This window comes from Panicum virgatum, chromosome 9K (genome assembly GCF_016808335.1).
Source record: "Panicum virgatum strain AP13 chromosome 9K, P.virgatum_v5, whole genome shotgun sequence".
Lineage (NCBI taxonomy): Eukaryota > Viridiplantae > Streptophyta > Magnoliopsida > Poales > Poaceae > Panicum > Panicum virgatum.
In genome coordinates, this window is record NC_053144.1 from 57042197 (window position 1) to 57069033 (window position 26837).

The following is a 26837-nucleotide window of genomic DNA, read 5'->3' on the forward strand; positions in this document are numbered from 1 at the left end:
AAGTTGTATTCAGCTTATGAAGTATTCTCATTTTATATTGGTCATGGCTTCTATGGTTACACAAGGGGATCATAATTTTGTTTTTTAAATTTTATGTTTTCACATCGCGCTTCTATGGTAACACTCCATATCTATATATCCTATATAATTGGTCATCATTAAGTGTATTCTCTCTTCATGCAAGGTGTCCACATCATTCTCCACTAAGTGTTCCACTAACTTTACAATTAGCTCCCGACTAAAGTGTATCTCTTCATGCAATGTGTCCTCCTCATTCCTCACTAAGTGTGGCACTAACTTGCAATCCTTTCAAGTAATCTATCCATGTTCCCTTATTAGTTAAAAAAAATGTCCTTGTCATCTCTACTTTGTGCAATACTTTTAATCTTTAATTTATTAATGTAAAGTCATATGCATATGCTATTTTTTCATCGCCTATTCCTAACTTGCAATCCTTTCATGCAATATATCTACAATATATCTATGTTCCCTTATTAATTGAAAAACAAATGTCCATACCATCTCTACTATGTGTACGTAGCACTTTTAATCTTTAATCTATTAAAGCAAAGTCATATACATACGCTCTATAATGTATGTGATCAAATATTTTATTCTATTGATTTTTCTTATATTAGCTTACATATTTTTACCCGATCCCATAATATAACATGCAAGTCAAATTCATATTACTACCGCAGAATTGATCACCAGAAGTGTCATAAATGCTATTTCTTTCTCTTTTCCACATCATCATAATTAGCATATTCATTCGATCAACTTCGTGCACATCTTCTGTCCATTAGATGTATGTCTTCTTGATTTTTTCTTCTCCTATTTATTAATTAACCAAAGAAGAGGTTAAACATTCATGCATGTAAGCCGGCCACAATTAAGATTACATCTCTAAACCAAAATTATCACTATGTATTAAATAACATTTATCTATTTTGTATGTGAATATCAGTTCTATTAATTTCATCTGTGTTCATTAGCTCAATGATAAGTTTCCTTTATTGATCTAAGTACTATATTGTAATGTAGTATACTCTCCATACTATTTTACTTATTTTTTTTTGCATTATTTAGTCACAATTTATTAAAAAAACTCCCTCAAAACTCGCAACAACGTGCAGAGAAATCACCTAGTAAGTTTATAATCTCCTCCATTACAGGGCACCCTTCCTCGCTAACGGAAGGTCCACACGTAGTCCCTCCCTCCAGTATTGACTGTGTTCGGCTGGCTGTGGCTGGTGGCTGGTACTAATTTATTATGAGAAAAAAAATACTGCTGGCTGACTGGTACTGGTAGCTGGTGCTGGTTTGGCTGGATACATATGAACAGAGTGATTGCGGATGAACTGCTTCCGTTGGAGTAATGGCGTGGGCGGTCAAATAGCTACTGTAGCCGATGTTCTCCGGTCCACGCCTCCCAAATCCCCAATCAACCCTCCCCATTCTATACTCCCCGGGGCCATGGAGCAATTCGAAAGCATAGGGGTAATCTCGTCAACTCCTTCCGTTCACGGGCAGATGCGAAATTTCCAGGCCCCAACCAGGCCGGCGACGGACGCCTCCTCGTTCTCCAGTCTGCACGCCGCCGCCGCCGCCGTGTGGCTGACTAGACGAACCTTGAGGCTCTCGCTGTCCCCGACCACGGAAAGGGCCTCCGGCTCCGCACGATCACGAAGCCTTGATCCGCGGGTCCCCGCATGACGAGGCTCCTGGTCGTCCTGGCAGCCGCCGCGGCCCTCCTCGCGGCCGCCGCCGCGCACGAGCACCACGGCGAGGCGCCCACGTGCTCCAGTGGCGGTGGGCGCGTTCTCGCGGAGTTCCGCCCCGGGGAGGTGACCGTGGACGGCCACAGCGACGACTGGGACAGCGTGGAGGCCTCGGAGTTCGCCCTGCTGCCGGCGCTCGACCCAGACGAAGACAAGGTCTACTCCGGCGGCAAAGTCGCCATCAAGGTTCGTCTCTTCCAGGCTCTCTTCGTCTGGGTCTGGAAGATCTCTTCCCCTGTCGCCCATAGGGAAACGTGTGGATCTCGAGAAGTTTGGTTGAACGCCGTTGGATTTAGAACTGACTGTGTTGTCGAAATCGAAAAGGTGATCAATGAGCTGAATCATGGACTTCGATCTTACGCTGTAGCATTTTGACTGCTAGGCGTAGTAAGATCTTTAGATTTATCTGGAGTAGCTTGATGATCGAGTTCGATTTTCAACTGAAGAGTTGATTCATGTGTTTGATACTAGTTTGAAATCTTGATGTCTCCAAATTCCAAAATAATGCATTTGTTTAACTTTTGGACTGGGTTATGCAGGCTGTGCATGATGGCGTCAACGTCTTCTTCATGCTGCAGGTTGATGGGGCTTACGCTTACAGTAAAGGGTACTTTCGCCGTCTTTTTGTGTTACATCTGTACTAGTGCAGCGATAGAATGATAGTGGAAGCTGTAGTGCTCTTTATGACCACTCATTTAGTCCAGAGAGATGTTGTGCTGGATGTCTGGATTGGAGGTGTTAAACAACCAGTCTGCTAGTTTGTCTTGCTGCACTAACCCATCTCGATCTCTCTTTGCGAACATTGACCTTGACATTTGACGGAGGCCTATAGATTTATGCATGGCTCTCAATTGTTCTATTAAATGGTGGTATCACAACAGTTTTTTTACTGCATTGATGTTATTTAAGGCTTGATGCTTTTTAGTTGGATCAAGTGTGCCTTGGCTTGACATTTCCCCCATTGCCTTAGACTTTAAGGGCATGTTGGTGGTTGGATTTGATTTGATTTATTGTGCCTTGTGAAAATTATTTGATTCTGAATAGGATGTTGGCCTTCCACAATTAGTTTGGACTACATACCCCTGCATCATCAGTTAACCTGTGGTTTTGATTGATTTGTTGATCAACACAGGAAAAGTAACAAGTGCCCTTCTGTTTCTCTGATGTTCCAAGTTGGAGATAAAGCCACATATTACAATGTAAGTTTGAATCTCTCCCAGCTATTATACATTACAAGGGTTGCTGCTGATTCATGCATTTTGCTTTTTCCTTGTTATGTATGGTGAACTCCTTTTTGCATGTCAGTTTTATTTTTTTGTACTGCTTCTTATTGGTGTATCAACATGGCACTGTTTGACCATTTAGATGGGAGGATGCAAAGATATGCGAGGTTCTTGCACGAGTAAAAGTTGTAGAGGCCATGAGGTTGACATTATGCACTTCGAAATTGGAAATGCCATTCCTGGACGTCTTTATGGTGGCAATCACATAGATAATGCTGTTGGAAATGGAGGTGACAGGTAACTCTGTTCGACCTGTTAAATGTGGTTGTGCAGTTGTGTATTGTATGATGTAGATACTTACTGTTAAAAATTGCGTTTGTTTAGATTTGGTCACCTTGTTGATGTCTATGCATGGAATCCGCATTGCCGATACCTTGATGGTGTCGGCCCTAAAGGTACCCATGCTTACAAAATTCAGAAATTATTGTATGTGAATTGTATCTTTGGTTGTTTTTGTACGAATTTATGGACCTTTTGTGATTGAACTTTGTTTTGGACAATTTTTATTGCAGAGAACAATTCAAATGCTCAAAATGATTGGCACGGGGCTTGGTGGCACAGTTCACTGACTGTCCATTCAGGTAAAACCATCAGACTCTTCTTTTTATCTTTGCTTGGCTTGTTTATGGATTCAAAGGCACATAATATGGGAGATGTCTTCTGAGGATTGGGAACTTGAGTTTACACGCTTTCATCTTCTTAGTGTCCCCTTTTTTCCCATCTGCTAGCAACTATGTAAATTAATAACGAGCAATGAGTTTCCAATACCATCTAGGATCTGTTTGGCACGGCTCCAGCTCTAAGATCCATACTGGAGCTGAAGTTTGTAAAATACATCAAAATATTTTATTATTTTAATTTTAAATCTAAAATAAAAGTATAATGACTCAGCAAAAGACCCTTGATTTATTTACAACTGTAGCTCCTAAAATTTTGGAGCTGGGTATGAGCAGCTCAAAGAACCCCATGAATTTCGTGGAGTTGGAGCCATGCCAAACACACCCTAGATCTAGCAAGTCATCAATGTATTTTTGCGTGTCACTATATAAATGTTGACCCAAACAAATATACGTCCAAGTTAAACTTTATCATCTGATTATCATGTGAAATCTTCTTCCAGGCTTTGTTGATGATGATAATCCTTATGGAAAACAAGATGAGAAGGGCACATATTATTTTGAGTTCTCAAGACCCTTAAGAACAATGGATCAATTTCAGCAGGTACTTATCTACTATTACATTACATGAAGGCACTGTAGCACGAACGATAGCTAGTAGCTACTCGTGGATATCAAATGGCAAAAAAAGGAGAATAGCTATTGGGGCTTCAATAATCTCACAAATCTATATTTTGCGTAAACTATGCCTAAAAGATATTAACAACTTTTTTTTGTGGATAGACAACAGTACAGCATGCCATTATAAACATTTTAGTTGATTTTCAGAAGTTCAGAAACATAAATTGCATTGACCTTGTTGCTAAAATGTACTTAGTACCATTTTGTTTTATTTAGTGTATATTATTATTACACATAAATATTACATGTGTTGTTTTTTACCAGTAGCATTAGCACAGGCCAACTTACTAGTACCTTTAAGGGGCCAATGCGTTCGTATCTATTGTAAGCCTGTGGAATGGCAAATTTGATACCCTTCATTAATTTTACGAACTGCTTGAAGTTCTATAGCATCATTTCCTTGACAAAATATAGTAACTGAAATGTTCCTTTTGGCGATGCAGGATGCGCAGTTCACAATAGGCCAGCCCAGCAATATGGCCGTAGCCTTCTGGTACCCAACTGACGGCAAAGAATGGAGTGATTCTGAGCATTACTCAGCCAGCTGCAACTGGTTAATTTTGGATATACAGCCTTCGTCTGAGGCTGCATATTACAGGCCGGCGCCTAATCGTTCTTGGGATGCTGCAACCGCCTTTGCTTTGCTCCTTTCGGTGGTAGCCATTTGCCTGTCTATCTTTGTGGGCTACCGGGTTTCTAAGAATAGGAGCACTGCACAGTTTACACCACTTGAACAGATCCAGTTTGCTGAAGAACGCCATTGATTGGACTTAGTTGATACTACGCGAGGCAGCAAGCGGTGCTGTTTCATCTGTATGTGTAGGATCCTTTGTACGATTCCAAGTTGACAGATTGCTGCATTGTAGTTTTGAACCTGCGGTTGATGTGATCTAGTGTAGGACACATTGAAAACATAAAGCGATACAAAATTACAGACTGCCAAATTTTGATTGTAAGAAACGATTTCTGTAAATGCTCTATGTAACTCTGGGCTACTGCTACGTGAAAAATTTAAATGTAGCTTAGTTTTGTTCGAATTGTGAAGCATAGGAATAGGCCGACAGTCTTTCGAGCGCTCGGTTATCAGTTGGCCCGAACTTGCATTTCTAGGAATGTAGAACGAAGCTACTAATTCGAATTTCCTTCCCGTAATTTAACAAACAATAAACTAAATTGAGTCAAGTCTAGTTCAAAATTTTAAAAATATCATGCTATACTTTCAGTTCTCCAAAATTCTGCAGAATGATGTAGCACGTTTATACCAGAGAAAATATCCAAACGAGTGCGGTCCGTGAGAAGCTGAACACGGGATGCACTGCGAACCAGTGACCACTGTCCTCGTTCTAGGGTTTTACTCCGTAGGCTAATTGGGCAGCGGCGCTCCAAGGTTTTTGCGCAACCTGCATCAGCGCCACCCATGGCTTAGCAGGTAGGACCTCACTCGTGTTCCTTCTGCTGCGCCGCCTCCCCATGGCCGACCCAATGGAGGACGCCGCCGCCGCCGCCGCCGCCCCTGTATCCGCGGCCAGCAACAATGATGACGACGACGTTGAGGACCTTTACGCGGACCTTGATGAGCAGGTCACGGCCGCGCTCGCCGCCGCGGGGGAGAGCGGCGGCTCCAATGCGAGGGACTCCGACCCGGCCACCGACGGCGAGGAGGAGGTACCGGAGGTGGACGCGAACGAGGCAGTGGATTTGGGGGACGGGACCGCGGGCTACAGCAGCAGCGACGAGGAGAGCGATGATGGCCTCCACATCGTCCTCAACGAGGACGCGGGCGCGCCGCTGCCGCCGCCTCCTGTGGGTCGAGGTGAGGAGTGCCAAGCTGAGGAGGGGGAGGATTCGGGCTGCCGCGTGAAGGGTTCATCTGCAAACGATGGCGGCTGGGCAACGGTATGCGGTGAATTGGCTGAAATTGGTAGTATTAACATTCTTATTGGTGCCGTAGTGGGTTAGAACTTCAAATACTGTAGGTGTAGTTTATTCAGGGGAGGTTCTAGATTCTCCAGTACTGATCTGCAGCACATTGCATGAATATGTGGGTTCTTGCCATTCCTAGGCACACCTCTTGAGAGCTTTAAGTCGAATTTGCTCTTTATTTCAGTTTCTTCTGTGTGGTTACATGTAGATTGAAGCTGCTGTTTTGGAGTTGTTTGATGTAATGATTTATGTATTCCTAAGCAAACCAATTTGGATGATAGTTCCTGTGTTGGACTGCGCTGTTCCAGGTTGGTGGACTCCAGTGCAAGGGATCTCTTGAGAAAATGACGTTACCTAACATGGCGCAAGTTGACCGAGGTCGCCAGCATATGTTTCAACGCGATTCTAATTTATTCTTGACAAGAAACAGGTGCGGTGTGGCTTTTTTGTTATTTAGGCATCAGAAGAGAGAAAAAGAGGAATTTCCTGTTGCTTATTGGGTTATTAGTAACTGAAAGCTGCATGAATTGGCTGGCCTGTCCATATGGCTTCCTGTCATGAACTGATAGTTAAGATGCACTAGCTTGAGTGCAGATCCTAACACTGCATTATATTATTTCAGCACAATTTTCGACATAGACATTGAAGCATTTCAACACAAGCCTTGGAGACAACAAGGAGTGAATCTTAGTGACTACTTCAATTTTAATCTGGAGGAAGAAGGCTGGATAAGATATTGGTGCAGCATGGTACTCTGATCATGTTATTTCCTGTTGACATTTGTATAGCAGTTTCTATGTTGTCAAATGAAAATTGAGCTAAATGCACAACTTTTTTGTGCAGAAGCAATTAAGGTTAGGGACCAGATCACATGCAAATGAAACATCAGGACCGGATCAAGTAAGGCATTAGCCTTGGACGCATACCATTTTTTTTTGTTGAGCAAAACCTTATGATCTCTGTATTCAGGAATCATTGAAACTAAAATCTGTCAAAGCAATGTCAAAGGTAGCAAATTGTTCTGGATTTGAAGGAAGAAATGGCCTTGCCAAGGTAATATGAAGTCATTTTTTAGTGTATTTGAATTATCATATTTTCACGTGTAATCTAACAGGGCTAACTTAGTTTTGTTAATCTAGCCAAAGGGTAGAGCAATCCATGTTGAAGGCAGTGCACATGAACGTGTTCCGTCAGCAGACTTGTGGCGTCCAATACAGAGGGATTCAGATGTTGTGATTCAAGTATGTTTCATCAAGGCCTTTTATATGGTTCAGCAATATCTTCTGGCTATATTCTAACAAGTAATCTGATTGAGCAGGTAAACATGACACTTTCACCCTCAAATCAGTCCACTTCAGATGACAGCTCAAAATTAAATCAGAAGTGTGTGACCACTGAAAGGTATGCATAGTGAAAGTCATTTTGAGGGTGGTTACCATGTGTTTCTCAAGTTGATTCCTGAGCTGATTGTCTTCTCAATTGCACTGCATGCAGAATGTCCATTGACCATCCTGGTGCCAGATATTTGAGGGGCTCCAGCCATGTGGCGGACAGGGTGGTTGATAAGGAAGTGCATGGTGGAGGTTCCTCAGAGTGCAGTGGCAGCAAACTGGATAGAAGAGATTCTTCTTGTGAAAGGGGCCAATCTTCTAGTCCTGATTATTCTGATACGCTTTCTGGAGAATCAAAAGGAGATTTCTATTTCAAAAGAGCCAATAGACATTCAGATTCCAGGGTCTTCTTTGAAGGCACCAAACTTCAGGATGAGCATGTCAAATCTGACTTTTACCGCCATTCAAGTAAGTCAGACAGAGAAAACAGTGAAATTCGCAGTCATAGTTATACCCCTTCACCTACTGATGATAGAAATCATAAGGCAACTAAACCTTTTTGGAGGGGTGAAGCTTCTTTTCCTGGACGGGGCAAGTCCAGTGATTCTTTTGTTGACTGCAAAAGTGATGACAACCTCCTTAAATCTGGACATAAAACAAGAAAAGAACTGAGGAGACAAAGCGTAGATGGCGGGAAGTATGCTATACTTGAAAAAGAAAAATCAACAGATAGCTACCCTAGTAGGTATGAGAAGAGAAAATCTAGCTCATCTTTCCTGAGGACCAACTATCGCAATGCAGTTCACAATCAATCTTATGAGAAGCAAGGTTATTCACCTCTGGAAAGAGTAGCCCTGAAAAATGACAAGCATTACTTTAGCAATTCTAGTCACCACCATAGGCGATCTTCACATGAATTCAGTGAAGGAGAAGATGTTGAGAAGTGCTTCTCTTCAGCCAAGGAGTGGCAGGAACATCATGATCATGTATACCATTCAGTGCTAAATTCTGATGTGTCTGATGCCGATGATGGACAAATGTACAGAGAAAGGCATTGTCAGGAAAAGAGAAGAGCCAGGCATGACCATAGCGTGGATGAATTTCCCCACTACACTGACTATGGATTTTGCGAATGGCAGGGTCCTGAGCTCAGAGGGAGATACAGAGACAAAGGAAGATTTGCTGAAAGCAATGATGAGCGTTGCAGACTAGCTAACCATCTTGAGCTGTATCCTAGCCTCAAGAATTCTGAGAGAGACTTGCCTGCTACTGGCTTCCCTTTTAAGAGCTCAAGAAACAGATGTATAGATAACAAAAGAATCCGCAATGCTAAGATGGTACAATATCATTATGATGTGTATCATCAAAAGAACAATGGCAGCATTCCTCAATCTGCTTTGTGCAGTGATACTGTTGCTGAAACAGGTCGTTTTATTCTGCCAGTTAAGAGGAAGCTTCATGCTGATCTGGGTTCCATGAACCAAAAAAATCTTGCTGATTTGTCAGTTCTGAAAGGAAGAAGAGCGATGGATGATCAATCCATGGTCAGCGATAGGAGGATTTATGCTTTGAAGCTGCATAAGTTTACAGAGGAAATTGATACAAAAGCCATTTGTAATTTTGGTGATATGAGAAATAGTAATACTGTTTCAAACATTTGTGTTGGGAGAAGGCATGAGCTGGAGAATTCTGATAACTTCCGATTGAATGATAGGAAAATAAAGGTAAACTTTCAGGAGGAAAAAATCCAACAAATTGTACATGTCAACTTTCTATCAATCTGCCCTTTTACTTTTACATTCTTATATCTGGCATGATGATGTATTCTGCTAGCACACATGCACACACACAAAACAAAACTGAGTCATGCTTTTAGGTATCCTAAACTGGATTGCACAGATCATAAAGTGGCATGAGGATTAGTGGAGTATTGACTATCTGGGCATTGCTAACCATGGCCCCAGGTTTCTTAAATGCAAGCACTTTGGATATCATTAAAGCACTTCCTCGTCAATATTTGCCAATTCTATTTTAATCTGTTGAATTTCTGGTTTAAGCTGTTCAATTTGTTGGGATACATGTGTTACATTTCAAATCCATCTTCAAATGCCAGCAAACAATAGTTAGTATTTTCTGACAAAGACCTGAGTAACCCTCCATGGGATTCTGGACCTGTAGTGTTAGCCTTTGTCCAAATTGGTCCAGTTCTGTGATATTTCTGACATTGTTTGCTTGATATCAAATAACCTTCTCTGTGTCAATAGGAGTTGCGGGATTCTTGCTGTGAAACATATCCAAAATCCAAATAATTGTTAATAGGAATGCTTGGAACTTATCAATCCATGCATCACAACTATGACCTACAGACCAAGTTCTTTTGCTGCTATGTGACTACAAGTAATATATTGCTATTTTTATATTATAACATTATTGCTTGGTCTGTGTGGCTTTTGTCTCTAGACTACCCTAACTAGGTTGGGAGTTGGGACTAAAGGCTCTGTTGGTGTAAATAATCTTCTTTGACTTTCAGTAAGCTTGACGTGTTTGTCCATCTTTACTGTGTAGGTTGTCTTCTATGAGTCACATGCGAAATGTTAGGTTGTCTATTAGTTAGTATCAGTTTTCTAAAATGTGGTAAGCAAGCTGCTAAGTCACCGCTTAGTGATTAAGCGGTATGATAGCGCTTAAGAAGGCCTTGTAGATGAGTTCCTTCTTTAGATTCGGAGAAGGTCAGATCTTAACTATTGAATATTATTTTAAAGGGACCATTATTGACCATGAAATATTTATTCTTTCTGCCATTGCACATCATTCAAACTAAAACATGTCTATCATACAAAGTACAAACTGATGCATCTATCATCCATGGCTCCATTCATTATTCCTTTGTTTAGTGCAAGAGAGAGGATGGGAGAGAATGGTGACTTATGTTCCTCCAAACCCTATAAGGGTGGGATATATAGGTCCTATACATGGGCCTCTAGATGGGCCTCTATACATGGGCTCAATATACTCCAACACCCCCCCGCAGTCTGAACTACCGGCGCAGCGGTGTTCAAGACTGGACAACAAGAAAGCTAACACCCCCCGCAGTCTGAACTACCGACGCAGCGGTGTTCATGACTGGACAAGAAGAGATTACAAATAGAGTACAAAGGGCAAATACCCCCCCCCCCCCCCGCGCAACCACAACTAGCCACCGGCTACGTTGAGGCTGGATCGAAACTCCGAGAAGGCCGAGGAGGGCAGCCCCTTGGTGAAGATGTCAGCAAACTGGGAGGTAGTCGGGACATGGAGTACCCGAACATCGCCGATGGCGACTCTGTCGCGCACGAAGTGTAGGTCGATCTCCACGTGCTTCGTCCGCTGATGCTGGACGGGGTTGGTGGAGAGATACACGGCGCTGACGTTGTCGCAGTAGACGAGAGTGCTCTTGGCGAGCGGGCTGTGGAGCTCCGCCCAGAGCTGTCGTAGCCAGGAAGCCTCCGCCACGCCGTTAGCGACAGCCCGGTACTCCGCCTCGGCACTGGAGCGGGAGACAACCGGCTGCCGCTTGGACGACCAAGAGACCAGGTTGCCGCCCAGGAAGACGGCGTAGCCGGAAGTGGAGCGACGAGTGTCCGGGCAGCCAGCCCAGTCAGCGTCAGTGTAGACCACCAGCTCAGCAGAGGAGGAGCGGTGAAGTACCAGGCCGAGGTCCACAGTGCCACGGACGTACCGGAGGAGACGCTTCAGCGCAACAAGGTTTGACTCGGGGATCATGCATATGGAGACAGACCTGCTGGACATCGTAGGTGAGGTTCGGCCTGGTGAAGGTGAGGTACTGCAAAGCGCCGGCCAGACTCCGGTAGGCAGTAGGATCAGCCACCGGATCACCCAGATCAGCAGACAGCTTCGCCTGAGTGTCGACAGGAGTGGAGCAGGGCTTGCAATCAGTCATCCTAGCCCGCTCCAGAATATCAAGTGCGTACTGCCGCTGGTGAAGGAGAAGACCAGACGGGCGAGGCTCAACAGTGACGCCCAAGAAGTGGTGGAGCTGACTGAGATCCTTCATAGCGAACTCCCGCTGCAGTGAGGAGATGACACTCTGAAGCAACTGTTGACTGGAAGCTGTGAGCACAATGTCGTCGACATATAGCAGCAGATAGCCAGTCTCATCCCCACGGCAGTAGATGAAGAGAGACGTGTCGGACTTGGCCTCGGTGAATCCCAGTGTCATCAAGAACGTGGCGAACCGAGAGTACCAAGCCCGAGGAGCCTGCTTCAGTCTATAGAGAGACTTGTTGAGCCGGCAGACCATATTCGGACGACTCGAGTCCACAAATCCCGCTGGCTGAGAGCAGTATACAGTCTCTGAGAGAGTGCTGTGAAGAAACGCATTCTTCACGTCCAGCTGGTGCACAGGCCAGGAGCGCGAGAGCGCAAGCGAGAGGACCGTGCGCACCGTAGCGGGCTTCACGACCGGGCTGAAAGTCTCGTCATAGTCCACACCAGGCCGCTGAGTGAACCCCCGGAGAACCCAGCGAGCCTTGTAGCGCTCCAGTGTGCCGTCAGCCCGACGCTTGTGCGTCCAGATCCACTTGCCAGTCACCACATTGCAACCAGACGGACGCGGCACGAGGTCCCACGTCTGGTTGGCAAGAAGAGCCGCGTACTCCTCTTCCATCGCGCGACGCCAGTGAGGATCCGCCAAGGCGTCGCGGACAGAGGATGGTACCGGAGAGACCCGCGGCTCTCCCTCGGTGGCGGAGAGAGTCGCGGCCTGGGACGCCATCCGCCGAGTCACCATGGGATGGATATGCCGAGGATCCCGATGGATGACCGGCGGGTGGTACACCTCCGGCTCGGCTCGAGAGGGAGCCGGAGGTGGCGGCGGCGGCGACGGCTCCGGTGTCGGCGTCGCAGGAGCCTCCGGAGCAGGAGGCGGCGCCGGTGTCGACGCCGGTACACCTGCACCGGCTCAGCGTACCGCTGCGGTGTCGGGGTCGGCGCCGAGCGGCGCCGGTGCACCTGCACCGGCTGAGTGTACCGCGCATGTGCAGGGGAAGGCACCAGGGCCGCGCGTGGCGCAGCGGGTGACACCGGGTCCGCGCGCGTCACGACCGGAGGTCCGGGGACCGCGCGTGGCGCGACCGCAGGCACCGGGGCCGCGCTCGGCGCAGCAAGGATAACCGGAAACGGTGCCGGCGTGCCGGGAAAACCTGCAGGAAAAGGACAGACAGGTAACGGTGGCTGAACCACCGGGTCAGTCGGAAACAGAGACTCCAGCTCGGGGTCAGGAGAAGGTGTAGAGGTGGAGTAGGGGAAATCCGACTCGTCGAAGACGACGTGTCGGGAGATCAGGACGCGGCGAGTGGTGAGGTCAAGGCATCGGTACCCCTTGTGGTCAGGGGAGTAACCGAGGAACACACAACGAGTCGAGCGGGGCGCCAACTTGTGAGGAGCGGTGGCGGAGGTGTTAGGGTAACACGCACACCCGAAGACCCGAAGGTGGTCGTAGCGAGGAGGGGTACCGAAAAGAGCGTGGTGTGGAGTGGGGGCAGGAGAAGTAGTGGACGGAAGACGGTTGAGCAAGTAGGTGGCGGTGTGGAGGCTCTCAGCCCAGAAGCGCGGGGGCAGAGAGGCCTGGATCAGAAGGGTGCGCACGACGTCGTTCGTCGTACGAATCATCCGCTCAGCCTTGCCGTTCTGAGGAGAGGTATACGGACAAGACATACGCAGCTGAACACCCCGAGAGAGGAAGAAAGAACGGGAGGTGGAGTTGTCAAACTCCCGCCCGTTGTCGCACTGGACGGCCTTAACGGTGAGGCCGAACTGAGTGGACACCCAGGCAAAGAAGTGGAGGAGGGTGGGGAAGGTCTCAGACTTGGCACGCAAAGGAAACGTCCAAGAGTAGTGCGAGAAGTCATCGACCACCACCAGATAGTACTTGTAGCCAGAGAGGCTGAGTACCGGGGAGGTCCACAGGTCACAGTGAACAAGGTCGAATGCATGCGTCGCATGCGAGGAAGAAGAGGAAAAAGGAAGCCGAACATGACGACCGAGCTGGCACGCATGGCAGAGGGGCTGAGCAGGAGCCCTAGTACCAGGAACATCGGTACTACGACCGAGCTGAGCCAGAACGTCGCGTCCAGGGTGACCAAGACGGTGGTGCCAAGTGGTGGAAGACGGAGTCGCGGCAAAAGCGGCAGACCAAGACGGCCAGGGCGAAGAAGAAGACGAGAGTGGTGCAGCGGAAGAAGGAAGGCGAAGGGTGTAAAGGGGCCCCGTGCTGGCACACCGGAGTAGCGGACGCCGGGAGGCCGAATCCTTTACAGTGAGGCCAGAAGAATCAAACTCGATGGAACAAGAATTATCAGCTGTAAACTGACGAATGGAAAGAAGGTTATGAACCATCTGAGGAGCAACAATGACATTGGGAAGACGGAAAGAGCCAGGAGCAGCACCCACGGCGGTGACAGGAAGGCAAGACCCGTCACCAACCATGATGGAAGAAGGACAAGAGGGGTGTGGGGGTCGGACAGAAGAGAGGATACCGGCATGTGGGGTGGTGTGGAAGGAGGCACCCGAGTCGGCGATCCACTCGGTGTAGACCGGCGGCGTCCGCCCTATGGTGCTGAAGGACTGCGCCAGTGCGGTCTGGTCCCACCCCCCGCCAAGTCGGCTGCTGGCTGGGTGGAGCGGGCGGTGTCCAGAACGGCGCTAACAGGGGAGCAGCAGCGGCGAGCATGGCCGCCGGCTGGGGCTGAGGACGAGGGGTTCCTTCTTGCGCAGCGGGCGCGACGACCTGGGCCTGCGTGGCGTGCGCGGCGGGCGCGACAGCCTGCGCAGCGGCAAGGGAGGCAGCGGCCCGCGCGGGGTCCCTGGGCGCGACAGCCCGCGCGGCGTGCGCGGCGGGCGCGACGGCCTGCGCGGCGGCGAGGTAGGCGGCGGCCTGCGCGGCGGGCGCGACGGCGGCCACAAAGGCGGCGGCGGCGGCCAAGTCTGCGGGCGTGACGGCCTGCGCGGCGGCGGCGCGGCCCGCGCCCTGGAGCGGAGGAGGTGCCTGGGCGGCGGCCTGGAACAGAGGAGGGGCGGCCCGCGCGCCCTGGAACAGAGTAGCGGCGGCAGATCGGGCCGGGCAAGGCCACACGCCCGCGGCCAGAGCAGACGCAGAGGCAGCAGCTGTAGGGGCTCCGGGCGGCACGCCCTGCTGCTGGAGGCCGGCGCAGCAGGGGGGCGCAGTAGAAGCGGATCCTCCCGCACCTCCTGCGCGGTCCCCGTGCGCGCGCATGTGCATCCTGAGGTTGGCGTCGCTGCGGAAGCCCTTGCCGCAGATCTTGCAGAAGTGGACGTGCTCCGCGAGCAGCTCGGCGGCGTCGAGCTCCACGACCTCGTAGCCGCCGTCGCCCTTGGCAGCTTCTAGGGGTTGCTCTTGGGCCTGGGCAGAGGAGGCCGCAGCAAGGGCAGAGGAGGCGGCGGTAACCAGAGGCGGCAGCAGCAGCGCTCCCCGCGCCGGGAGCAGGGGCGACGTGCGGCGCGCCGGATCCGCCCGCGCCCCGCGCCGGGGTCACCATGCGGGAGCAGGGGGCGGCGCCCAGAGCAGAGGACGCGGCGGCGACCGCGGCCCGGCCCGGATCTGAGCAGGGGACGGCGGCGCCCGGAGCAGAAGAAGCCCAGGCGGCCGGAGTAGAGGAAGAGGGGGCAGGGAGGGGTGGCGCCGGCGGCCTGCCGGCCATGAAGGCGGCGGCGGCAGCCATGAACTAGGCTGATACCATGCAAGAGAGAGGATAGGAGAGAATGGTGACTTATGGGATATATAGGTCCTATACATGGGCCTCTATACATGGGCTCAATATACTCCAACATTTAGAAGTTTTGTTAGTCAATGATAAAACCTTATCTCATTAGGCATATGTTACATGTTTATTTTTTCTTGGCAATTGCAAACAAAGGGATAAAAACTCAAATGTTGCACTGAAACCTGCAGCTAGCAAGCACGCTGCACAAGGGACTTGGCCATATTGTCTTTTCAGTGCCTAAACCAGGCCCGGAGGCTAGAGCAATCCCTCTCTTGTTTCTATAAATCAGGCCCAGAGGCTAGAGCCAGTCCTCTCTTGCTTGTATCTGTTCAAATAACTGCATACACCCTCCGTCCAAAATAATGTCATCCTAGAAATTTTAGGACAGATTAGCAAGAAGGTAAAATGACCATGTTTGCCCATATTTGTTACCCATCTTTGGCAGTAATTGATTCTTACATGTGCATGCACTTTCTAAATCGGGTAAAGTGACTTGTTTTTTGGGACAAATTTTGAATCCTAGAATGACTTTTTTTTGGGGATGGAGGGAGTATGCATCTATGTGGGTGGTTACACTGTTTGTTCAAAAGGTTGTGTGCAGGGGCACTACTTATGCCTACGCCAGTGCATAATAGACCATAACCCATAATAGCTGCTCATGGTGTTAAGAGGCTAAATTTAGTTTTGAATACACCATTGTGGATTTATGTGGAGATTTTTGTGTTTATCTTTCTGCGTAATACTGCAAGATATGACATCATGGCTCTAATTCTTATTGATGTATTTGCCGTCCATTGTGTCTTAAAGACAAAAAAAACAAACTACTTTCTTAATGTGCTACTGCTCCCTGGAGTTGAGCTCTTTCTATTGTCATCTGGTTGCATGTACAACTGTGGTCAGTGCTAAGGAAGCTAGGTCAGTTTATACATTTTAAGCTGCTTGTGAGTATGGTTTTGCTGATGTGGCCTAAAATACTAGAGGATTTTTGCCACATGGGCATCACATTTCCAACCATGTTTGAGATTTGAACCATGTCCACACAAATCAACATTTTGTTTCTAACTCGAAACCTAAACAAATAAAAATTAAGATTAGATGCTTATCTAGGCCCTAGGAGTGGGATTTGTGTGATAGGGTAGGTGCACCCCTGTATGACTATCTCATATTTGGGCTGATTTAATTTGCTATGCTATACACTTTTGGTTCGTGTTCCTTTTTCACTACCAATGCAGATCTTCTGACATTTAACTGATACTTGCAACATAAGATACACAATGTACCTATCTTGTTATTTTTTCCCTTTGACTTTGAGTGATCTACCTTTTCTGTTTTTGTTCTAGCCATTGATTTGGTGAGCTTCAGTAACTAAAAATATTTAGCTTCTTTATTTTTTAAATTGTAACAATACCACAATAGGTCTTTATTTTAGTTTAGGTTCACCTATTCAAATGGAACTACTGGGCAAACTATTCTATAGTTTAAAAAAAAACTGTTATATTGTTTTCTTAATCAAGATCTTTTTAAGGTATATTTTGTTGCTGGTGCTTTAGTCACACTTAGGATCTATTAACCAGAAGTTTTCTCAACTTTTAAGCACCTAGCCACTTTACAGTGATCTTTGTACTTGAATATGGTTAACTCTAATGTTGTCCTATGTTCAATGAACATTCAATTTTCAGGAATTTAGTAAGTTGACTTCAATGTTTAAACTTGTGTTGCACTTTACTTTTCCTCTGGACTACCATTTTAATTTGATTGTTTTTGTACATTCAATATACCCCCTTCTAATATGGCTGACCATCAATTTATTTGATTAATAGCATCTCCTGATGCTTGCTAGCCTTATTACCATACTGTTTCATTGATTCTTATGCCATTATAACTTGCACCTGTAAGAGTCTCAATAGTGGCTTGGGTTAGTGCTATGTGATTATGTTATGAACTTATGATTGTGCACCAGTGTATTCTGGCTTGTTTCATTTATTTCTGATCTAAAGCTTATATTTACTTACCTGCAATTCATTCATACTTTGGTATTTTAATTATATCAATATTTCTGTCAAACTAATCATATACATTATTCTAAGAACATCTCACCTGAAGTTTCCAATGAACATGAAAATATGTAGCGAGACTGAGCTGTTAACAGCTGAAATGCTCACCCAAAAATGATCTAGGTCAAATCAAATACTTGATGGGATGCAGTAATTAGTGCTGAGAAGTACTCTCTGTTCTCCAATTTCTTCACGTTTCAGAATTCAGAAACCAAATTCAGTCTGAGTCATACTGCATTTTCTTTAGAGACATAATTTAACTCTAAGAATACTCTCTGGTGTTCTTTGATATAATATCATGGTTTTGCTAGAATGTTTTTTGGTTTCTGTTGCAACATTTAGTTACGTCAACAATATAACCATTTGGTTTCTGCTTGAATGCTGCTATATTTTTTTTTCTAATCTTGCTCATCAAATGTTAGGCAGGACAAGTGGATAACTATTGGAAAGTTGGTAGGTTGTTGTGCATGCTTGCTTCTTAATGTATCTTTAGATCAACTTGGCTGTTTTGGTCTTTTGGAGAACTCCCACATGGAGCGAGGCAATGCCTTGCAGATTTTCTTGGGGTTTCTGCCTTTTATCGTGATAAGCAGTAGTACTAAAACCTCACAGCACAATTGCATGTTCTAGGGTGTAACACAAATGTCCAAATTCATCGCATTATTTGTTAGTATTTGCTATTTTGGTGAAAATTGGTAGTTTGTACCATATCCTTGCACATATTCTCCTCATCGATTGGACTTCTATTCCTCAATGCTATACTGTCATCTTTTGCAGTTTGAGAGGCGAGGCAATGAGTTAAGGCGTGTGATTGAAGATGATCAAAAGGGACATCTTCCTGTGGGCAAGTATTTGTGCAGTTCCAAACCGAAGCATGTACATCAGAATGTGCGGAAACAGAATATGGGCTACCATCACTTAGGTAATCAGTATTCAAAGAAATCTGCACACCAAAATCAGCAAAATGAAGAAGATGGGGAGATTGAGGAGGGAGAACTGATCAAACATGACCATCATGATATCATTTCTAAAAGCAAGATTAAACCAAGAGAAATTCTGAAATCAGTTATTGAAACAAGTTCAGCAGAGCAGTTACAGTTGAATGATGCAATGGCGAAAGATGCCGCCCACACCAACGAAGCTACAAGAGAATGTGACAAACACATACTTGAGGTAATGGAAAAGATGCAAAAAAGAAGGGAAAGGTTCAAAGAGGCTATTGCTCCCAAAAAAGAGGATGGTGACATGAAAGAGCCATTAGCTGTAGCATGTAATACAGATCATATCCAGAATCAGCGACCTGCAAGGAAACGGCGGTAGGGTGGTAACAGTTAGATACTGGAAATGTCTTGAGAGCTTGACTATGATGGTTTCTTCATCAAGATGTTCCTGCCTATGGTGCTCAAATTCTTACACAGTTACTTTTGTTTATTTTGATGGTTGGGGTTGGGAAACAAAATATAAGAAGCATTCACTTGAGGTTATTTTATACTATAGTATCCTACATAGTTTCAGAGCAATAGATTACACAAGGCAATCAGACTTCAGTACTGGGGCGTTGTCACCACTCTGGATGATTTACTATCCCCTGGGATTTTTAACTTCACTTTTATAGATGCGGGAAAATATCTCCGTGTTTTTGGATGCAGGCAACTGTATGGTTTTGCTGTATTGTATAGCAGTAGAGAACATCCCTTTGTGCTCTGAGTACCGTCACCTCCCGATGTCATGATTCTGCAGCAATTGTGTGCTGCTGCCTTTTCTGTTTATATATATGCTTCTGCTTCTGTGCTGCTTCCAATTTTTATTTGTTCATCACGGCTGCACTGATAACCTTGGGGATTTATGTGTTAGATTTATTGATAGACTCCGTGACCTCAAACTATTTATTTTTCTGCTCAATGCGTTGATTGTTATGAGCATCTCCCGTTACATATAGGAGTATACAACTAGAGGTCTGCGGTTTCTCCTTTCACTTTGCCAAGTTAATTTGTCTTTAAAAAGTGACGGGCATTTGGCCTCGTATAACCCTGGAGCGCGAGACACGTGAGGAACTTCATTACCAGAAGATACTGAAGAAAGTCTCGGGAAAAAAGAAAAAAAAAGAAGATACTGAAGAAAGTGATACTCTCACGACTCCCAAGCGTCAAGCGACCACTATTGCCGTGCTGGAGGAGGGGCAACCGCCTTCGGCAAGAGAAAATACGCCACCCGCGTAGACAAAAATATCGACGCACGCAGGGCGCCGGCACAGATCACGGCCGTGAGGCCGCCCATATTTCAAGCTACAAGTCGCACAATCGTCGAGTGACAGTAGTCCCGGCGCCCCGGCGGTGATTGGGACCCTGCGCCGACGTGGCGCGCTGACAACCTCCAGCCGCGACCCCATCCCGTCCTCCCGCTTCTGCCCCTCCAACGCCCGCTACGGCATTAACGGCACCGCATCCGCGAGGGCACTCCCGTCAATCCAACCCCCTCGTCTCCTTCCCTCTCTCTCTCTCTCTCTCAAAGGCGCGCCCCGCTCAGTTTGCGGCAGCCAGACTCCGATTGAGCTCATGGCGATGCGGCTCCTGTCCCCCTCCACGCCGCCCCCACACTTCCCGAGCCCCGGCGCGAAGCCGCCCGCCTCGGCGGCCACAGCTTTGTCGTCTTCGTCGTCGTCGTACTTCTCCCTCCGCCTCCGGCGCGCGCGCGCGGCTGCAGCGGCTGGCGCGGCCGCGGCCGCGGCGGGCGGGCCCGAGCGGGGTGGGGGCCGCTTCGAGGGAGAGGCGATGGGCGGGGCGTTCGACAGGGGCCTCGCGGAGATCGCGAAGAAGGTGCCGCTCTTCGAGCCGGCGACGGACGGGGAGCTCGCCGCCGCGGCCGGCGAGCGGCCGCTGCCCATCAACCTCGAGCTCTGGCTCTACCGCGCCAAGGTGCACACCAGGAAATTTGAGTTCCCTGAAGCAGAGAAGCTGCTAGACAAGGTGAGCCGTGAGCGCGTAGAGAATTGTAGCATTACGCACTGGGAGTCCATAGAGTACACGAGCACAAGGTTTCTAGCTAGCAAATTAAGGCGAGATGGAACTAGAAGATGTGCATAAGTGCATTTATGTGCTCCATTGAGTAACTATACGTGGGTCTTATCTGCATATTGTTCTGAGCTGACGGATCTGATGCTCTGTTTCTGAACCAGTGTATCTCATTCTGGCCTGAAGACGGACGTCCATATGTGGCATTGGGGAAGCTTTACAGCAAGCAGTCGAGGTATGACAAAGCTAGAGCGGTGTATGAGAGGGGATGCCAGGCGACGCAAGGCGAAAACCCATACATTTGGCAGGTTTGTACATGATCACTTCATATGCTCAACTTTGTAGAGTACTACGCAAGATGTGGAACACGAGTTTCCTAGTACCTTTCGCATTTGGGATGTTACTATTAAGGTAATCTTGGCATGTTAACTTGATATGTCTAGTTTGGGAGGCTCTCTAAAATTCCTTTAAAGTTTGAAGGTAATGAGCTCAGCATTATCCTAAATGTATGATTTTGTTGACTTGCATATAATTCAGCAATCAGTGGTATTCGGTGTTTGGGCTTCAGTCAGCGCATTGCATTCCATGAAGGTCTACTGCTTGTCTGCTTTTTCTCAAAACAGATGATGAAGAAGCACAGTACATTACTATGGACACTGTTTTTTTTTTGTAGGGACAACAGTGGTTCTCTGAGTAATATCCTTTCATAAAATATTTTGACATTAAAAGGGACTGATATCTCGTATCAGGGTTATTATTAAATTTATTTACACACCTGAAAGTATAATCTCTTATCGTTTAAGAAATAATTTGTTCCTTATGACTAAATTATGCAACATGCTGGAATCATTATCCATCAACAGGCCAATTTGTGCTGTTACAACCATAACCGTTTATATTTCATGCATCTACAATTCAAGCCATTTAAGAATAAATGAAAGCATGAGGCCATGCAGAATTCATCATTTATCCTTTTTTTTTCTACTGCTGACAGTGTTGGGCAGTCCTAGAAAGCAAAGGTGGAAATATTCGAAGAGCACGAGAGCTGTTTGATGCTGCTACTGTGGCTGATGCAAAGCACATTGCTGCTTGGCATGGGTGGGCAATTTTAGAAATAAAGCAAGGAAACATAAAAAAGGCACGAAACCTACTTGGGAAAGCCCTAAAATATTGTGGAGGAAATGAATATATTTACCAAACTCTTGCTTTGCTTGAAGCTAAAGCAGAGCGCTTTGAACAAGCTCAGACTTTGTTCCAACAAGCCACTCAATCCAATCCGAAAAGTTGTGCAAGCTGGCTTGTAAGTATTTGATTCATAATTATTCTTTTTTTTTCTGCGAAAAAGTGGAGAGCTGCCTTTTGTACCAAACTGTGGATTCATGTACGATAACTTTCTAGTAGGCGTGGGCTCAGGTTGAAATGCGTGCAGGAAACAATACAATGGCCCGAAAGCTCTTCGAGGTGATAATTTCTTTCCCTTTCTAGAATACGATAATTTCTTTTCCCCTTCTAGACTAACCACTGTTGTCATCTTATGATTTTATTGGTGTGATTTTGCACATTCCAAAATGCATCCTCCTCATCTTCATGTGTATTTAGAAGAAGTGTAAGTAGTAGTGGAATTACTGTCAGTTATTCTAAATTTTCATTGAAGATATTCTCTCTAGTCTCTACTAGTATGAATATAATGCTGTGGGATTAATTTGTGTAACTTATATTGATAGTTGTTCTTATGCCCATTATTAACATATGAATGCAATAGTTCCTCACATGTGTAATATTTTTCTAAATTTTTCCAATGCTTGGAGTATAACTTCAATTTCATGTGCAGAAAGCTGTCCAGGCTAGTCCGAAAAACCGGTTTTCATGGCATGTATGGGCATTATTCGAGGCAAATGAGGGTAACATTGACAAGGCAAGGAAGTTGCTCAAGATTGGGCATGCTGTAAACCCCAGGGACCCAGTAATTCTCCAGTCACTTGCACTGCTGGAATATAACTATTCATCAGCAAATGTTGCTCGTGTGTTATTCAGAAAAGCATCTCAGATTGACCCAAGGCATCAGCCTGTTTGGATAGTAAGACTTTTGTGCTTTATCTGATTATGTAACTTCCATGTTATTTCCTTTAAAAAAACTGTTTGAGGTTCCTTTATCTGCATGGATTTATTGTTGCCTTTGGTTTCTGATGTTGCTTCTTGAACTTCTTACACTAGAGGTTCCTTTTCGGGAGAAACTTCTTACCACTAGAGTTGCAGTGCAGTGCTAACTCAAGTAGGGAAGAAGTTTATCTTCCCAGTCAAAAATGAATTCATACAATCCAATGGTTTGCGGGGTTGGAAAGTTCGGGGAATACCCAGTTCCCGACTTATGAATCAGTATTTTTTATTTCATCTGTTGAACCTTTGATTTTTTATGCATATTTGCTAAACTGTGAGCCTAAAGATCCCCAACAATAAAGTGATAAACTGTGAGATAAATCTTTCAGTGAAAAGTCTTGCATCTTCAAGTAAACTGCGGCTGATATATACAGCTAAATGGTTGCAAGTCCTAAAAGGATCAGATTCAGAAACAGTTTTTGTACTGTTTTTAATTGTCGTAGTGGTGATTTACATTAAAGCTATTTTATTTGAGGTATATCTGAAACTCAGCGGTAGATCACATTGTAGGCTTGGGGGTGGATGGAGTGGAAGGAAGGAAATGCAAGAACAGCAAGGGCCCTCTATCAGAGAGCTTTGTCAGTTAATTCGACAAATGAGTGTGCTGCTCGTTGTCTTCAGGTAAGGCATATCACTCAGTTCAAGTCTGGCACCTGTTAAACTGTCGGCGATGGCTTTCATCTTGAATGCTATGTACATGTAGAAGTTCACTTGCGTGCTTGATGAACTAGTGTATCATGGTTGTCAAATATGAATGCTTGTATTAGTGTACAATCTAGTTTACTGCAACTTTATATGCTTAACCGGACTGGAATCTTGTTGTCTTTGATCTTTAAGGGACTCAAATTGCCATTTATTGCAGCAATTCTGGGTGCTGATTTCAGAACTGTTATGTGCTTATGGGCCAGTGTTCCATTTGCTATTCTGTAATAGTTGCTGCCTTGCTTTTGTAGGCTTGGGGAGTCCTGGAACAGCGTGCTGGTAACTATATCGCTGCCAGAAGACTTTTGAGATCGTCCCTGAGCATAAACTCTCAAAGTGAGGTGACATGGATGACATGGGCAGCACTAGAGGAGGAACAGGGGGATCCAGTTCGAGCTGAAGAAATTCGGAATCTATACTTTCAACAGGTTAGTTCTAGCTGTCTATGCCTACCCCAACTTGCTTGGGAAAAAAGGCTATGTTGTTGTTGTTGTAGTTCTAGCTGTCTATGGAGCAACACCGTTGTTTGTCCATATATTGCATTGTTTTATTATCCGCACAAGACTATTGTCTGTGTCGACCATAGATGATACAGTAGGCAAGAACTGTTTATGTTCAAGTTACCTGTGTTAGTATGAGAAAATTAACAGTGTCACTGATCATTGTCCGTGCTGACAGCGTATCGAAGTTGTAGATGATGCATCCTGGGTCATGGGCTTCCTCGACATCATCGACCCTGCCCTAGACAGCGTGAAGAAGCTCCTAAACCTAGACCAGCCATCCATGCCGGCAAGGCAGGACACTGTTAAAAGCACAGCAGATCCGAGTCCTCCTACCACCAGGAGTTCTGCAGCTGAGTCTTCAGAAACTTCAGCGACTGGAGGTTCAGATACCTCTGGCCTTTCCAGCAATGATGCTGGTAACAGAGGCAGCAAAGCAGTTGAGGCTCCAGGAAGTGATTTTGATTTGGACGGTTTCATCAAAAAGAGGCTCGCCCTCGACCCTGCAGAGCTGGATGCGGTTCTTGAAGGTTCTGATCCTAGGGGAGTTGTTTCTCAGAGGAGGAAACGGCGGCTGCCCAGGAAGCCTCTTCCTCTTCTCCCTGTCCCATAACTTTTCCAGATCAATTTGTTCTATTCCACCGGTAAAAATCACTAATGCCAATGGCATTACTGTAAGAAGAGAACGACACCCTGGCCGCTGCCATTAGCAGTCACCTGTTAATTGTTATCGCCACCAAGTGTACGTAGTTCTGCCACCATCTGTCCTAGTAGAAGTTTAGCCCTGTACATAAATAAGACTGTGCCTACATAATTTATTCAGATTTGACTGAAATATCAAGTTACCCTTCCAAATGCTAATGCCATTACTTCAATCCCCTTAAGATATCAGCTTAAAAAATCCGTTAAGATATATAAAAGCCAGGATGGCACGACCTGAGGAATCTCAAAGAGGGAATAATTTTTTGATAGTACAAACTGAGGAATCTCAAGAGGGATAGTACTTCATTTCATCCGATTTGACAGTATGTTCACACTCATATTTTTTGATACAGAAGTGGTAAAACTAATACACCTCAGGGGCAGAAAACAGAAGTCACGAGGCAGTCACAAACAGCTGTTGACCTTTCAGAGTTCAAACAAAAAAAAACCTGATTATCTTCAATTCATTATCAATGTGTCTGATCTGAACTTTAGCAACAAACAAAGAACCGGGAACGGTGGTGGTGTCTGGAGCAGCGCAGGAGGCGGCTGCTACCCCTGCAAATGCGGCGGCGGGCGGCGCACCTGCATCTGCATAGGAGGTGGTGATGTCTGAAGGAGAGCAGGAGGTGGATGCTGCCCGTAGAAATTTGGCGGTTGGTGGTGTTGCCTGGGAGGCGGCGGTGTCGGAGGAAGTGCATGAGGCGGCTGCTGCCCCTGCAAATGTGGCTGTGGCCGGTGTAGCGGTAGGGAAAGTGGTGACCGCAGCAGGTGCATGGGCGGGTGCGTTGCTAGCGCCGGGGAGGGCGGCCAGCGCCAGGGCACATGCGGCGGCAATGTCGGCAGCACACTGGGTGCGCCCCAGAACGGCGCCGGGTAAGACGGCGGAACCCTGGGTACGCTCCATCCCGGCGCTGGCCCTCGCAGTGTGGGCAGCGGCAAGCCCCAGAACAGCTGCGAAGGATGCGACAGCACCGCGGGCGTGCCCCAAGCTGGTGGCACGGGGATCGGCGTCAACGGAGGCTGAGGTTGGCACGGTGGCGAAGGCCGCGGTGCCACGTCCTGTGGCGGAGGCGGAGGAGATGGCAGCGGGGGCGGCGAAGTCGGTGGAGGCGGAGTGGGAGACCGCATCCAAAGCGGCGGTGGAGGCGGCGGTGGCAGCGACGACAGCTCCTGCTGCTCCTCCTTCATGATCGCGTTCGCCGTTTTCCGGGGCGCGCCCGCCTTCACCTTCGTGGACGCGGCGACGTCACTGGGCGGCCCGTACGCGGAGCGGCGCGTCCGCCTGGACCGCGGGCGGCGCCCGGCGAGGACGAAATCGGCGGGCCGGGGCACGCGCTCCACCGGCTCCGGCGCGCCGAACGCGGCGACACAGCCGATGGGGCACTCGACCCAACCGATCGCCGCGACGTCGCCCCTGGCCTGCGCCGCGGTGATGGCGGCCGCCGAAGGCGGGGACGCGGCGGACAGCGCCTCAGGGTGCAGCGTGGAGCGGCGAGGCGGCAGCAGGTCCACCTGCCCCACCAGGCACTCCATGATCCTGCCCTGTTCGGAGGGCCCCTCGCAAGCACAGCTCCATGCGCGTCAGTCACACGAAAACAGCTCGGAAGTCAGAACAGGTGTGGGGGGGGGGGGGGTGTTAATGGATGTTTTTGTGGGGCGGCGAGTCGGTTGGTGCGCGATTTACCTTTCTCCCATGGTGGTGCCTGATGAACCCATGTATGAACAGGATCTGTAGAGATTGAATAAATAAGCTAAAATTGAGGGGATGAAGAACCGATCAAAGCTCGACGAAGAGGAAATGCTAGGACACCGAAAATCAACACGCATGCAGGAGGAACCCTGAAGAGCGAGGAGAAATTGGAGGAGGAAGAACGAACCGGATGAGAGGGAGATTTGACAGTAAGTACCTCGTTGAGTTGGTCGATGGTGATGCGGGTGCCCCATGGGTCGAGGAAGAAGCGATGGTACTTCTCCAGCGTCAGGGGCTTTCCCTTCATCTCCCTCGCCGGTCGCCGCCTTCCTCTTCGTCCTAGTCTCTTCCTCCGCCTCCCTCTTCCGCTGGTTCTCCCCCGATCCTCGTCCCTCCGCTGCTTCCGTCTGCTTGCCTTTGCCTGGTGCCTGCCGTCTGTCTATCCGCAGTGCAGAGCCAAATAGGCAATAGCCAATTCCTTTCGCGATGCAATGCAAGCCACGCTCGTAGCCTGAACGAAAGCGTGGGCGTGTCGGCTAGCTCAGCCCTTTACCGGCTTTCTTTTGGGGGCAGTCGGGTCGGCGGAGCACGCGGCACGCGAACCGCAGACGACGCTGGCCG

General features: G+C 47.4%; 3 protein-coding genes across 3 annotated transcripts; 2 read left to right on the forward strand and 1 right to left on the reverse strand.

Moving 5' to 3' along the window:
• Positions 1 to 1437: 1437 nt before the first annotated feature.
• LOC120652601 (FIP1[V]-like protein) lies at positions 1438 to 18935 on the forward strand. Its single transcript, XM_039930470.1, is given in 17 exon segments — positions 1438 to 1967; positions 2321 to 2388; positions 2914 to 2980; positions 3147 to 3301; positions 3389 to 3459; positions 3577 to 3645; positions 4185 to 4285; positions 4806 to 5018; positions 5944 to 6258; positions 6594 to 6715; positions 6908 to 7034; positions 7129 to 7185; positions 7255 to 7338; positions 7425 to 7526; positions 7604 to 7686; positions 7780 to 9340; positions 18229 to 18935. Coding segments are annotated over 17 exon segments (4026 nt in total). The 5' UTR covers positions 1438 to 1712; the 3' UTR covers positions 18805 to 18935.
• A 1028-nt stretch (positions 18936 to 19963) lies between these two features.
• On the forward strand, positions 19964 to 24682 carry LOC120652602 (protein high chlorophyll fluorescent 107-like). The gene is made up of 8 exons (XM_039930471.1): positions 19964 to 20417; positions 20627 to 20770; positions 21457 to 21762; positions 21864 to 21923; positions 22294 to 22539; positions 23130 to 23240; positions 23573 to 23749; positions 24000 to 24682. The coding sequence occupies exons 1-8, from the start codon at positions 20007 to 20009 to the stop codon at positions 24432 to 24434; spliced, it is 1890 nt and encodes a 629-aa protein (XP_039786405.1). The 5' UTR covers positions 19964 to 20006; the 3' UTR covers positions 24435 to 24682.
• Positions 24683 to 24762: 80 nt separating this feature from the next.
• Positions 24763 to 26761, reverse strand: LOC120652603 (vegetative cell wall protein gp1-like). Its single transcript, XM_039930472.1, has 3 exons — positions 26434 to 26761; positions 26211 to 26255; positions 24763 to 26068 (listed from the first exon to the last, which is right to left on the reverse strand). The coding sequence occupies exons 1-3, from the start codon at positions 26521 to 26523 to the stop codon at positions 25076 to 25078; spliced, it is 1128 nt and encodes a 375-aa protein (XP_039786406.1). The 5' UTR covers positions 26524 to 26761; the 3' UTR covers positions 24763 to 25075.
• Between the last annotated feature and the right edge of the window lie 76 nt (positions 26762 to 26837).